The sequence below is a fragment of the Phodopus roborovskii genome, unplaced genomic scaffold (assembly GCF_943737965.1).
Source record: "Phodopus roborovskii unplaced genomic scaffold, PHOROB, whole genome shotgun sequence".
NCBI lineage: Eukaryota > Metazoa > Chordata > Mammalia > Rodentia > Cricetidae > Phodopus > Phodopus roborovskii.
Window position 1 is genome coordinate 1532278 of NW_026126459.1, and position 14437 is coordinate 1546714.

General features: G+C 47.8%; 1 protein-coding gene across 1 annotated transcript in view; it reads left to right on the forward strand.

Annotated features, from left to right (window-relative positions):
- Positions 1 to 14437, forward strand: part of Adck5 (aarF domain containing kinase 5) — a 15714-nt gene continuing 1277 nt past the window's right edge. The window contains exons 1-9 of the mRNA XM_051189226.1: positions 1 to 112; positions 7503 to 7606; positions 8725 to 8874; positions 13192 to 13267; positions 13386 to 13586; positions 13667 to 13807; positions 13886 to 13999; positions 14088 to 14219; positions 14296 to 14379. Coding sequence (XP_051045183.1) covers positions 17 to 112; positions 7503 to 7606; positions 8725 to 8874; positions 13192 to 13267; positions 13386 to 13586; positions 13667 to 13807; positions 13886 to 13999; positions 14088 to 14219; positions 14296 to 14379 — 1098 coding nt within the window. The 5' untranslated portion in view covers positions 1 to 16. The remainder of the gene's footprint in view (positions 113 to 7502; positions 7607 to 8724; positions 8875 to 13191; positions 13268 to 13385; positions 13587 to 13666; positions 13808 to 13885; positions 14000 to 14087; positions 14220 to 14295; positions 14380 to 14437) is intronic.

Genomic DNA, 14437 nt, shown 5'->3' on the forward strand with positions numbered 1-14437 from the left:
TGCCCGGCCGGTGCGCATGCGCGTTGTCTACTCTCCCGCGGGGTCGGCTGGGCACCAGGAATATCTGCGGCGAAACCAAGAGGAGAGCGCCGCCGGGGACATGTGGCGGCCGGTGAGGACCCCGCTCCCACGCGCCCTGGACCCTGTGCTCTCCGCACCCCTGCGTTGGGTCTAACTCGGTATCCCGAGATCTGGACCCAACCCAGGCCCGGGTACTACCCATCGACCCCAAAGCTCTGAAGAACCCTCGGGTCCTCGGCCTCCCTTTGCTCCTCAGACCTCATCTCCTAGGGAAGACTCAGCATCACTTAACCTTACCCCAGCGTCCTCTGCCTCCTGTTCTTGTCCGTAGCGCACCCCCTTCGGGTCTTCTCGGGAAGCTGCTCTGTTCTCTACTTGCTTGTGGGGAAGGAGACACCCCACAATTTGTGCTGGATTAGGCTTGCCCTCGCTTCCTTGCCCTCCACCCCCTCCGTCGTTCTGGTCCTGGAGATGTTCTCGTCTCTCCCCTGTCCTTGGAGTATGGCCCTTCTACAGTTGTGTTGTTTTTAAACTTGGACTTCTCCGAGGTTGATTTTCTAGTACGTCTGGCCTTGTAGATTATACCGATAGGCGTGGAGTTGGGTTAATTTTTGGCGTGCAGTGAGCTAGCTGCCCTGCTGTGGGTGAGCTCTCTGACAGAGTCCTGTTAGTATGGAGACTCAGGGAGAAACTTGTGCTGGCCTTAACACAGCTCTTTACAATTGCAAAACGTCTCCACATAACCACATTATATATTACTTAGTCCTTCAGACCTAGGGACTGGAAAGGCAAGTTTTGTTTTATTTATCGAGACGGTTTCTCTTTGTATCCCTGGGTCTTGGAACTCGCTCTGTAGACCAGGTTGGCCTTGAGCTCAGAGATCTTCCTGCCTGTGCCTCCCAAGTGCTGGGATCAAAGGTGTGTACCACTGCCACTGGACTGGAAAGGCAAATTTTAACTTCCGATTAGGAGCTGCTACCCAGTGCAGATGAGTCCTTGCAGGTTACTGTTTTCACAACACCCATTCCCTCTAGCTCAAATCCCTAATCTGTGCCCTCACAACTTTGGGAAATGTTCTGTGCCTCAGTGTCCCTTCCTGTTGAGGTGTACTGGGCTATCATCTGTCCTGTTAAACAGTCTGGTCACCTTTATGGGGAGGCCCTGGCCTGGGTCTTGGCACCTACTTCCTGTTGTATCCACTGAGTCTGGCTGAAGGTTCTCCTTAGCTGTGATCTTTTACTGCTGGAGAAGAACTCTGAATGTCTCTGCAGACAGATCATCTCACATTCCCTGTAAAAAGCATGAGTTCAAGTCTTTTCTGATCTACATAGTGAGTTCCAAGCAAGCCAGAACCACATAGTGTGACCCTGTCTTTAAAAAACAAGCCAGGTGCAGGGAGCCTATGTCACTCTTCCATACCTGAAGGAGTGAAGGGGCTGTGTGGCAGTTGTAGGTCAGCATCACCACAGGCTGTTGTGTGGACCTGTTCAAAGGTGGGTGTTCTTCCAGTGGGGGAGAAGGTACCCTGTTTGTCTGCTTGCCAGCAGTGTGGTGGTCATATTCTGAGTTACTGCAGCCAGCAGAGCTGTGGGCATCACAGGGACCTGGAGAGGGGTTCATGGTGGACAGAGACATGAGACTCTGGCATCACTTCAAGTTTTTGCTGGCCTATGGTGGCACATGCCTTTAGTCCCAGCACTTGGGAGGCAGAGGCAGGTGGATTTATGTGAGTTTGACACCGGCCTTGTCTACAGAGTTTCAGGACAGGCTCCAAAACTACATAGAGAAACTCTATCTCAAAAAAGAAAAAAAAAATAGTAAAGTTTTTATTTCCCCACTGTTGTTTATATAGTGTTTAACTCACTAGAGCTGCAGGCAGAGCTTGAGCAAACAGTATCTTTAGCCCTCTTCTCTGAGTCCTTCCTTCTGTACTTTCCTGCCCCTGTGACCTGGCTTTGCCCCACAGGATACTGCTTATTGGCCTTATCTCCTGTCTGCAGTTTTCCCCACAGCCATGGGACTGCTTGTGGGTCAGGGTTTGGGCTTGAGAAAGGGACTGTAAACTATCTGGGCCATAACACTGGACGGCTCTTGCTTAGGATTTGTTTGGATTTTTGGCAGGTCTGGCTGTAGGTTTGACACCATCCACCTTACTCCCCCCCACCCCTACCCCGTGCCTTTTGGAGCCTAAGATTTCTTTCTCATTTGATGGGGATTTCAGAAGATAGTTTAATGGGTGCTGGGTAGCCTGTCTCAGAAGGACCCAGGGTTTGGTAGCTCTGGAGTTTTCAGCACAAGGCTTTATCTACTTGACATCATGACTAGCATCTACTACCTGTGACCTTTTGCTGTGGATGAACCCTGGTAGGTCAGAGGCCACTATAGACACTCCCTAAAAGAATCTTTGTTCTACATCCTGAGTGGGGAAGGTTAAGAGGCAGCCAGAGCCCTTCAATTGCAGTGCTAATTCCTAAGAGGTTCTAAGGGGAGGCAGAGGGGAATGGGCTCCTTCATGGCCTTGCCTGCAAGAGTGGTTTGCATCAGGCTGGCAGTGGGGGAGGTAGTGTGCTCCAGCCTCTCTTTCCTCACCAGAGCCCCCAACAGTGGGACTCAGTCACTGGGAGCTGGGGCACCTGTATCATCAACATCAGCATGAATCTTTAGTGGCCTGAGTGTGTTTGTCCATTTCCCCAGCCTCTTACAGATGAGAGGTATAGCAGAGTCCCCTTCTGGGACTTACTGGGTAGACTTACCTGGCCAGCCTTGTCCCTTCTGCAGTATGACTTCAATATGAGGTTGCCATCTATAGATGTTGTCGCTACATCACCAGAAAACCCAAGGTGCCATGGACAACTGGTGCGTGGCTGAGCAGCACAGGCTTTGTTGGAGATGAACTACCTTGGGACTTTTCTCAATCTCCCTGAAGGACTTTTTACCTTTTCTATTTGGAATGAATAGTGAGCACTCTCAGTTTGGAGTGCCTTTAAGTCAGCATAGGGCCACATGCAGCACTTCCCACTCAGGCTTGGTATAAGACTGGGGTTCATGCTGGCTTTGGCCTGTGACTCTGGGCAAGGTTTTGTGAGCCTTAACTGCAGCACAGAAGGGTTTCTGTTGCCTCGGATTGATGTGTGTAGCCTGCCTTACTCTCTCAGCTTCCAGTCTGTTGGCTTGAGAGTTTGTGCATCTTCTTCTGAGCCATAAGTTTCAAGTAGATGAGGTCTGTCCGCTGTGGTCATCCCATGCTGTTCTGTTCTTAGCAATGACATGCCTGCTCAGTGGCCCCTTGAAATCTCAGCCAGCCATCTCCTGCCCTTTTGCCCTAGTTAGAGAAAGTCTTTCTGCATTCTCAGGTGTAACCTGTCTGATGTGTTTGAAGTGGCCTGAGTTCTCTTCTGAGAGAAGTAAATTATTTTGGGGTTTTTTGTTTGCTTGTTTTGTTTTTATTTTAAAAGCAGTGGAAGGGGGCTGGAGAAATGGCTCAATGGTCTCCCCCCCAAAAAAAAAAAAAAAAAAGGAAGAAAGAAAGAAAAGAAAAAAGCAATGGGTGGGGTGGAGTGGGGTGGGGCACAGGTCTTTAATCCCAGCACTCAGGTGGCAGAGGCAGGTGGATTTCTGAGTTCGAGGTCAACCTGGTCCCAGGACAGCCAGGGCTACACAGGGAAACTCTTTGGAAAAAGAACAAAAAAAAAAAGAAGAAGAAGAAGAAGAAGAAGAAGAAGAAGAAGAAGAAGGGAGAGCAGTGGTGATACCCAACAAATAATTCAGTCTGGAAAGTAGAGTAAGGGTTGTTATCTGTGTCAGATGGGAAGAACCAAGGACACTGGATACCAGCAAGGAACTGGCACAGGGCAGAGCCTAGGGGCACTATGTGGAAAAGTCCTTGATCCCAGTGTGGCCTTGGTGCTCCCTGATGGACATATACTCACAGTGTTTGGCATGTTGGACAGTACTCCAAGAGCTTGCAAATTGTTTTGTGAGGTTTAATTCACTTTTTTTTTTAAGATCTATGTATTTATTATGTATACTGTGTTCTGCCTGCCTTTATGCCTGCAGGCATACATGGAAAGGGCACTAGATCTCATTGTAGATGGTTGTGAGCCACCATGTAGTTGCTGGGAATTGAACTCAAGACCTCTAGAAGAGCAGCCAGTGTTCTTAACCACTGAGCCATCTTTCCAGCTCCCTAATTCACTTTTTAATTGTGCAGTGATTTATACTTTTCAAAGCAAGAAACTGAGGCTTATTGAGAAAAACAAACTTTGTTTGCATGGATAATTGCCATAGCCAAAAGCTTGTCCAGAGTCACCCAGGGGCTTCATTTGCTCTGCTTATGTGAATAATATCTCTAGCCTTTACCTTCCTGCCCTTAAAACCCCCTTCTTCCATGACAGCCTAGGTTAGTGTGACCCTGTCTCAACAAAACAAAACAAAAAACAAAAAAAAAGTACAGTTTCCCCAAGTGAAGTCATAGTGAGAGTCTCCAGCTGACACCAGCATCCTGGGCACAGAATCATCTCAAATCAGGGTCCCTGCTCTAAAATAGCTGCCTCGTTTGCAGAATGCCATCTCCTTTCCTGGAATTTTGTTATTATAGAAAACCTTTTGTAACTTGTGTTTCCTTTGAGTGACTGGATATTGAACCAGGTTTTGTGCATGCTACTCCTTTTATTTTGAGATAGCGTGTTACCTGTGTACTCCAGGCTGGCCTCAAACTCACTGTGTAGTGCCTCCAACATTCAGTGACCCCTGTCCTTGGACCACTAGGTGTTATTGTTACAGGTGATTGCTACCATGCTCAGAATTTTAATTTTTTTTGGCACAGCAGTTAGCACCTTTTTTTGGGGGGGGGGTTCTCAAGACAGGTTTTCTCTTTCTTTATCCATGGCTGTGCTGGAACTCACTTTGTAGACCAGGCTGGCCTTGGACTCACAGAGATCCACCTGCCTCTGCTTCCCAAGTGCTGGGACTAAAGGCACACACAACCATGCCCAGTTATCTTTGTATCTTTTTATTTTATTTACTTTCTTACTTTCTTAACTTGGGGGTGGGGGTTGAAACAAGGTTTCTCTGTGTAGTCCTTGCTGTCCTGGAACTCTCTCCAGACTGGCCTTGAACTCACAGATGTCTCTGTCTCCTGAGTGCTAGGATTAAAGGCATACACCACCACTGCCTGCCTTTGTATCTTTTTTTTAAATACCAAATCTTGTTCTTACAGGTACAGTAAGAGAGGAAAATCCTAAGTAGGGGTGTTGTAGATGTTTCAGTTGGGCACTACCCAGACAATTGGGGATTTCTATAATGGTCTTTGTTTTAAAAAGAAGTTTCTTTGATGAAGGGCGAGAAAGTCCATGATGGAGCTTTACCCACGAAATCTCAGAATGTATTCACTTTATTAAGAACTGCACAATGATGTCATCTGACATGTAAACATGAATGGTGGAAATTTCACACGTGCTTCCCTTAATGAAGCGCTACAGGGAATTATCAGCAGCTAAGCCTTTGTATCTTTTTAAGAATGTTTTATAACTAGGTGTGGTGATACATACCTTTTTTTTAAAGATTTTTTTTATTAATTAAAATTTTCATTTATTTTTTTAAAACATTATGTATAGGTGATTATATGTTTGCATGAGGTATGCACACATGAATGCTAGTGTCCGAGGAGTCCAGAGGCATGGGATACCCTGGAGCTGGAGGTAGAGCAGCTCTGGTCTTCTGGAAGAGCAGGAAGTGCTCTGAACCACGGAGCCATCTCTCCATCCCCATGCTCTTTTAGCCCCAGCACTTGGAAAGCAGAGACAGGTGGATTTTTGTGAGTTTAAGGCCAGCCTGGTCTATGTATTGAGTTCCAGGCCAGCCAAGGATATAAGATGAGACCCTACCTCAAGTAATAATTATGATGATGTTTGGTTACTATATATTAATTACATATAGTAGTTTCTTATTAAAAGTTTAAATTTTTTATTTTATATGTATGGGTGTTTTGTTTCCATGCCTTTGTACTGCATGTGTGTCTGGTTCCTGTGGAGGCCCGAAGAGGGCAGCACATTCCAGGTCCTGGAGTTTTAGATGGTTGTAAACTGTCCTGTGCATACTGGAATTCAAACCCAGCTCCTCTGGATAAGCAGCCAGTGTTCTTAACCACTGAGCCATCTCTCCAGACCCCAGCCTTTTCTTTGAAGCAGGGCTTTATTGTGTCACCCTGGCTGCCTTGAACTTGCTCTGTAGACCAGACTGGCATCTGACTCACAGAGATGCACCTGCCTCTTCCCAGGTGCTAGGATTAAAGGCATGTGTTACCATGTCCAACCCATAATAACCACTTTCATTCGAACATTTTCATACATGTATATAATGTGTTTTAATTGTATTTCCCTCCCATTGTTCTCTCTTCTCTTACCACCGTGGATGATCCATTCTTTCCAACTAGTCCACTTTCCACTCTCATGGTGCGTGTGTGAATATGTGCATGCCCCAGTGAATTTCATTATAGTCCAGAGCATGGATCCCTGCTTAACAGGAGCAAGGGTACCTTACCAGTGTTTACTGTTGAGTCCCTCTCTTCTCCTCAACAGGGTCCAACCTTACACAAGTCTTAGGAAGGTAATCATAGCTGCTGTGTGTTCAAGAGTGCAGTAGCCATGTCATGCCCAGAGAAGAGTGTTGCAGAGCGCTCTACCCCACCCTCAGGCTCTTCCATCTCCCGTAGTGTTCCTGAGCTTTGAGAGGATGAGGTGGATGTTCCACTTAAGCCAAGTGTTGCACAGTCACTTGCTTCTTTCAGCACTTTGCCCAGTTCTGAGTCTCTCCAGTTACTGCTGCCCACTGCAGCAATCTCTCTGACCAGCGCTAATCTATGGACATAAACGTAATAGTTTAGAAGACAGTTTGATGGGCATATCATGTCCCCTTAGCAAAACAGCAACTGCCATTTCCTCACTGGGCCTGTGACTTCCCCAGCTATGGCTTTGCACAGATTTCCAGTTTCAGTTCTTGAATTTTTTTGCTTTCAGAACAAGGTCCAACACAAAAGCCGCTTCTGTGTGACCTCTGTCTTAGAATTGGTGGGTGGACATTGCTGACACTTCTCTCATAGTGTAGCCCACTTCCTGTGGCCACTGCTTAGTGATGTCAGCACCTGGCAAGTTAAGGGTGCCACTGCAAAAGTGGTGTTGAGCCTTATCACAAATAAGCCAGGTCAGGATGGATTTTCTTCCCTCAAAGGTAAGACATTTTTAGGAATGTCTTTCTTCTCCCGCCTTCAGCTTCTTCATCCAGTAGATTGCCTTTGTCTTTATTGCTGAGACTGGTGTCTAGGCAGCTTCCTGCCTGGAACCCTGGATGCACATGCATGGACAGCCTTCACTGAGTGAGAGTTGGGTGTGGCTCTGCTTCAGGCTTATGTAGACAATAACAGAGGCATGGCTGTGTCCCTATGTCCTGCCTCTGCCAAGCTTTGCTATCTACGTTCTTCACAGATGCGGCTATGCCACTTCCACTCGACTCTGCTGCAGAACAGACAGAAGCCCTGGCCATGCCCTGCCATATTCTTCAGGAGAAACTTCAAGAGCCCACTGGCAAGGTAACGAGACCCCTACAGCCAAAGGCAGGCACCCTTCCTAGGCAGGGGGATGACTGTGTGATCACAAAGATGGAGATCCCATACTGGACCTTTTCTCCTGTTCCTCCAAAACAGGATTGTTTGTATCTCTCTATGGCACCTTGGAACCTGAAACCATGGGGTTCCTGACCTATCACTGGTCACACTCTAGAGACAGGGGCTCCCAAGAACTTTACAATGAGCACACACTGACAAATTAGGAGGACTACAAATAGAGGTTCCCATTCCATTAAATTCACAGGTGTCATTTAGAAGGAGAGTAGGATTGTCTGCATAGGGCGTCAAGCAAGGCATAAGAACAGTCAGAAGAGGTGTAGTAGCTACATGGCTCTATGAGCAAGGAGAAAGGCCCTCTCTCCTTCCCTCCCCTCCCCTCCCCTTCCCTCCTCTCCCCTGTCCTCCCTCCTTCCTTCCTTCCTTCCTTCCTTCCTTCCTTCCTTCCCTTTCTTTTTTGAGACAGAGTTTCTTTATATAGACCTAGCTGTCCTGGAACTTTGTAGACCAGACTGTCCTCAAACTCATCCATATCCACCTGTCTCTGCTTCCTGAGTGCTGGAATTAAAAATGTATGCTACCACCACCTGGCTGGAAGGCCCTTTCTTTTAGTGTACCATGGCATAGAGAGAAGGCCATATGTGAGCATGGGCAATGTTCCTGCTGTTGCCGTATTCAGCAGATGTGGGTGTTTGCTGTCTTGAGCAATATGAAACTCTAATCTATCCTTGCTCTAAGTTCTTACTCAGTGTGGTTTGTGCTGACTTTATACTACCAGATCTCACCTTCCATTAGGGTCCTCTGCACCATCACAATAGGGACAGAGGTGGCAGTCCAGTCTGTAGACTGCAGAGCTGTACTGACCTGCCAAGACAGCCAAAGGAGACCTTCTCCAGCATCTGGCATCTATACTGTTGTGTGGCCTAGGGAAAGGGTCTTGAATATGCCAGGTGTCCTCTGGTGGTCACATGGTCTCATAGACAGACTCAGAGTTGTATCTGTGAAGGCAGGAAAGGGAGAAACTGAGGTCCCAACTCCCTTGTGAAGAAGCAACATTTCCAACACCTGCCCATGTCTTCTCTCAGGACCTCAAGAACCAGGCTGCTGTGGAGGAGGGTGCTCTCTGCCACTATGGTGGGGGTGCCCTTGCTCCTTGGAGCCCGCTATCTCACTGCAGAGGCACAGGAGAGAAGGAGGCTGCGACTTGCGGTAGATGGTATCAGGCGCTTTGGCAGGTAGGAGGGTTAAAATGCCAAACCTGGTACAGCTTGGATGGGATAGCCTTCTCCACATTCCTCCAAGGGTTGTGGGGTTCTTCTGGGACTTTGCAGTTAACATGCAGCATGTAGACAGGTCAGGGGGCAGTGTCCCCATAGACTTTACCAGATCAACCATGGCCTTGAGGGCAAGGGCTTTTAGCCCTGAATATAAAGAAGCTGCCCTATTCTATTCACCTTACCATCCAAGGAGACCTAGAGCTCCAGACATGGAGGCTTGGGCCTGAATGGAACTGCCACTTCACTCTTAGCATAGTGCCCAAGGGTTTCTTCAAAGTGCCTTCCCTTCCCAGTGTGGGAATTCTTGTAGTTGCTGGCTCAGCCTCATTGACTTCGTTAGTGAAAAAAACTTTCATAACCAGAATGACTTTGAACTGTAGAGGTCAGGGTACCATGGTATAGGATGTCATCTTGCTTCATGTAGTTCTTCCTCAGGAAGGCTTTGTCCCAAGGTCCTTAGGCTCTTCATAAGAAATGTCACTGAAACGGGGCAGTGGTGCACTCCTTATATCCCAGTACTCAGGAGGCAAAGGCAGATGGATCTCAGTGAGTTTGGCTTCTGTGAGACCAACCTGGTCTGTAGGACAGCTGTGCTACACAGGGAAACCCTGTCTTAAGGAAGGAAGGAAGGAAGGAAGGAAGGAAGGAAGGAAGGAAGGAAGGAAAAGAAAGAAATGTCACTGAGATTTATTCCCATTAGTCCATGGCATGGTGGCATGTCTATGTCTGTGGTTGCATACCTATTTCCAACCTTGAGGTCCTCAATGCCTGTCCTGGTTGGTTTTGCCTGGAGCTCTGAGGCATCCCTATTGACAGACTGAACAATGTCTCCTGTGTTCTGTGGGCCCTGGGACTAGTGAGAAGAGAGCCTATTATCTTTACTGTGATTCTCTGGCTGTTGCCACACTTTGCAGGGGCAGGTCCCTGGCAAGTGCCTTGTGCAGCTCACCCTGACTAATAGGAAAGAGGGTTCACAGCTCACTGCTAAGGGCCATCCATGTTGAGCTGTGACCAGATGGTGGGGGCACATTCAGACATTGGTTTTCCTGGATCTGCAGGTTCACTGCATCTCCTGAACCCTCTTTTCATTTCTTTTTTCTTTATTTTATTTATTTATCTATTTATTTATTTATTTTTTCTTCAAGACAGGGTTTCTCCTACTTCAGGAGTACCTGGGATTTGAAGTAAACTGCCAACAGTCCAACTTCCTTTTCTGTTTTGACATAGTTTCAACTATCTGAAAATGGCTGAGTGGGGTGGCACACACCTTTAATCCTAGTACTTACAAGGCAGAGCAATCAGATTTCTTGTGTTTGATTCCAGCCTGCCCTACACAGTGAGCTTCAAACCAGTCAGGGCTGTAACTAAAACCCTGTCTCAAAACAAACAAATGAATTATCAGAAAAGCTGGAAGAATAACAAAAATGTTTTTATCTTAAGTTATCTGAGAATAAGCTATCAGTGTGCTTCATTATCCCACTGTAATGCCTTGATGTGAACAAGGATATTCCTTTGTATAGCCACAGTAAAAACTGATGCATTACCAGGAATGGTGGTACATACCTGTAATCCTAGCATTCAGGACTCAAATTATGAATTTTTTACCTCTGGGTTTTTGTTTGGTTTCTGTTTTTCCGAAACAAGGTTTCTCTGTAGCTTTGGAGGTTGTCCTAGAACTCCCTCAGTAGACCAGGCTGGCCTCGAACTCAGAGATTCACCTGCCTCTGCTTCCCGAGTGCTGGGATTAAAGGCATGTGTCACTACTGCCAGCTTCCTTTGTTTTTTGTTTTTGACAAAGTCTCAAAAAACAAAAAAGGGTTTCTGGATGACCAGAAACTCTCAGTGTAGACCTGTCTGGTCTTGAACTCACAGAGATCCACTTGCCTTTGCCTTCCATTTGGAAGTTATTCTCTAGCATTTCTTGGCATGGGTTTGGCCAGTGTGTCCTCCAATCAAGTCTGGCTGGCCACTGTAGGTACTGCTCTTTTAGCTGGAACAACACAGAAGTAGTATATTCAATGTTCTCCTGTGCCCAGCCTCGTGGCACGTGACCTCAGTTTGTTCGGTTATTCTACTATTCCTTTGCTCTCACTGATGAGTTTAACAGAATGCCTTGTGATGATGGATGTCTGCCTCAGCATCATACTCTTGGTTTCCATTGATACTTTGTGAGTGAATTATTGGTGGTAAGTTTTCTAATTTAACCATTCTTTTCAACATTAACTATTTGGCATCTTCCTACAAAGGTGGTGGTGGCACACACCTTTAATCCCAGCACTTGGGAGACAGAGATAACAGATCTGAGTTTGAGGCCAGCCTGGTTTACAGAGTGAGCTCCAGATCAGCCAGGGTCACACAGAGAAAGCCTGTCTCTAAAAACAAAAAACCAAAAACCAAAACAAACAAAAAGTTTCCCTTCTACTATTTACAAACTCAATAGTTAATTCATACCGCTTTAACTTAGAGATACTTATTTTATTCAGTCAGTTTTGTTCCAAAGACTGCTTCAGATTGGGCTCACCAGAGTCCCTTCAACCTGGTTTTTGTCCCTTCCAAGCTTGTTCATCTTTGCTTTATCACATGTCTGCATACGGGTCTGCTTTTATATGTCTACATTCAGATTTCACCATTAGCCTTTCCATGACTTTCAACCCCACTCTGCCTCTTGGAGTTTTTGGCTTTTCGTGGTAGTAGTAGCACCCTACTGCCATTCTGCGGGAACAATATACCTGCCAAGCTTCAGAATCAGATTTTCTCTTAGGGGCTGGCCCCTTGCAATGGAGATGAGAGCTGGGGCTGTGCTGTACACACACACATCTCATATTGACCTGCTGAGGTCCAGCCTTGAGCAGCAGATACCTGAGTTCACATGGACATCCTTACCTCAGGCTTTGTGTCTGACATTCCCAGCCCTCAGTGTCTATGGGTATAGCACTGTCCTCACCTTGAAGCACTAAAAGGCTTTGGGTCTGCATTGCCCAGGGAAGGCTGTTGTTCCCTAGAGATGAAGTCAGCTCAGTGACTTCATCATTGTCAGTAGCACACTCTGCAGTGCAGGCTTGCCTTCCATATACTGCTGGATGTGTGGGAAGAGCTAATGTGTGTGGGTGGGGGTTTTAGCAGGTTCAGGGTATGTCCTGTGGAAGCAGAATCCCAAAGAGGGGTCATTTATGTCAGCTCAGAGACCTGCCACCTTTTTAGTTAGGGGCCTTCCTGTGGTGGAACAGCCAGAAGTGGGACCCTATTAAGGCCATTCAAAGGGGCTTGGATCTGTGTCATCCTGCCCCTCGTCTGGAGCCCTGAGTCCTCCAGATTAAGGCAGCCCTTCCTAGTCTGCAGATGGGAAGGAAGTGGGGCCCTTCTAGAGTAGTAAGTGCTGGCTTCTTATTTATTTTTATTTATTAAGCACACATATGTTCTCTCTGCATGTATGCTTTTACACCAGAAGAGGGCATCAGATCCCACTGTAGATGGCTGTAAACTACCATGTGGTTGCTGGGAGCTAAATTCAGGACCTCTGGAAGAGCAGCCAGTGCTCTTAACTGCTGAGCCATCTCTCCAGCTCCCATAATTTTTAATGATTTTTATCTTTATTTTATGTGCATCTGTGTTTTGCCTGCATGTATGTCTGTGAGGGTGTTAGATCCCCTGGAGCTGGAGTTACAAGCTATGAATTGTCATGTGGGTGCTGGGAATTGAGAACCCAGGTCCTCTGGAAAAGCAGAGATCTTGACCACTGAGCCATCTCTCTAGTTCTTTTTTTTTTTTTAAATCTTGTGTACATTGTTGTTTTTGCCTGTATGTATGTCTGTGTGAGGGTGTTGGATCTTAGAGTTAGACAGTTGTGAGCTGCCATGTGGGTGCTGGGAACTGAACCCTGGTCCTCTGGAAGAGCAACCAGTACTCTTAACCACTGAGCCATCGCTCCAGCCCCTCCCCCCCCCCTTCACTGGTTCTTAAAGAACTTTTTTCTTCTTTCCTTTACAAGTGACCTTCCTGGGACCATGATGTTGTCATGCCCAACACTGCTTCCTCTGCCCACAGCCCTCATCCCTCTCCCCACTGGCACTCAGCAGTTTGTCTGGGCAGCTGCAGAATACTGGCATGAGTAGTATTCCATGAGTTTATAAGGACCCAAGTTACTAGAGACTGAACCTCAGTCCAGCCTCACCTTGGGCTCAGGGGCTGATAGGTGACTTTGGGCTTAGGGCAGAAGGTCCCGAATGAACCAACACTCTCCAGCCTGCCTGGGGCTTAAGCTGCTTCTGCCTGCAGGTCTCTGAAGGTTGGTCTGCTCATCTCCCTGGACTACTGGTGGTGTACAAATGTTCTCCTACGAGGAGTGGAGGAGGTTTGTCCTCATATCCTGAGCACATGGCAGGGAGGGGAGGACCACTGGAGGTAGGGAGTGCTGGGGGTATCAGGGAGTGGCCACCTGTCCCCAGCCATTCCTCTGTGCCTGTGGTCAGAACAGCCCGGGGTTTGTGGAGGTGATGTCTGCATGTCACCAGCGTGCGGCTGACGCCCTGGTGGCAGGAGCCATCCGTAATGGAGGCCTCTATGTGAAACTGGGCCAAGGACTGTGCTCCTTCAACCACCTGCTGCCACCTGAGTATATCCAGACGTTGCGTGTGCTGGAGGACAGGGCTCTTACTCGGGGCTTCCGAGAGGTGAGCCCGTCTGATGGGGTGGAGGGAAGAGGGAGCTGCCTCAGCAGTCTTGGCAGTGACTCCAAGCATGCTCTTGACAGGTAGATGAGCTGTTCCTTGAAGACTTCCAGGCACTGCCTAATGAACTCTTCCAGGAGTTTGACTATCAGCCAATGGCTGCTGCAAGCCTAGCTCAGGTGCACCGTGCCAAGCTACATGATGGCACTGCTGTGGCTGTAAAGGTATTTATGCTGCTGCACTCTAGGTGGATCCTGGGCCAGTGGTGACCCTGGATTTCAGTGTGCCCTGGCCTACTGCAGGTGCAGTACATTGACCTACGAGACCGCTTTGATGGGGATGTGCACACACTGGAGCTCCTGCTACAGCTTGTAGAGCTCATGCACCCCAGCTTCGGCTTCAGCTGGGTCTTACAGGTAGTGCCCCCATAGCAGGTGGGGGAGTGGCAGCTGATGGTACATACTAACCCCCGATGGGACCAACCAGCCCATATATCACCACCAGGACCTGAAGGGGACCCTGGCCCAGGAGCTGGACTTTGAGAATGAGGGCCGAAATGCTGAGCGCTGTGCTCAAGAGCTAAAGCACTTCCATTATATCGTTGTCCCTCGCGTGTATTGGGACAAGTCCAGCAAGGTGGGCCAGGTAGAGCTTTCTCTGAGGGTGGGGTAACACACACTTGCTGAGCTTACTCAGCCTCTTGCTCTCCTAGCGTGTGCTGACAGCTGACTTCTGTGACGGCTGTAAAGTGAATGACATGGAGGCCATCAAAAAGCAGGGACTGGCAGTCCAGGACGTGAGTACCATGTGTTGGGGCAGGGCAGTGGATGCTGAGCAGTGGTTGCTGCCATGTG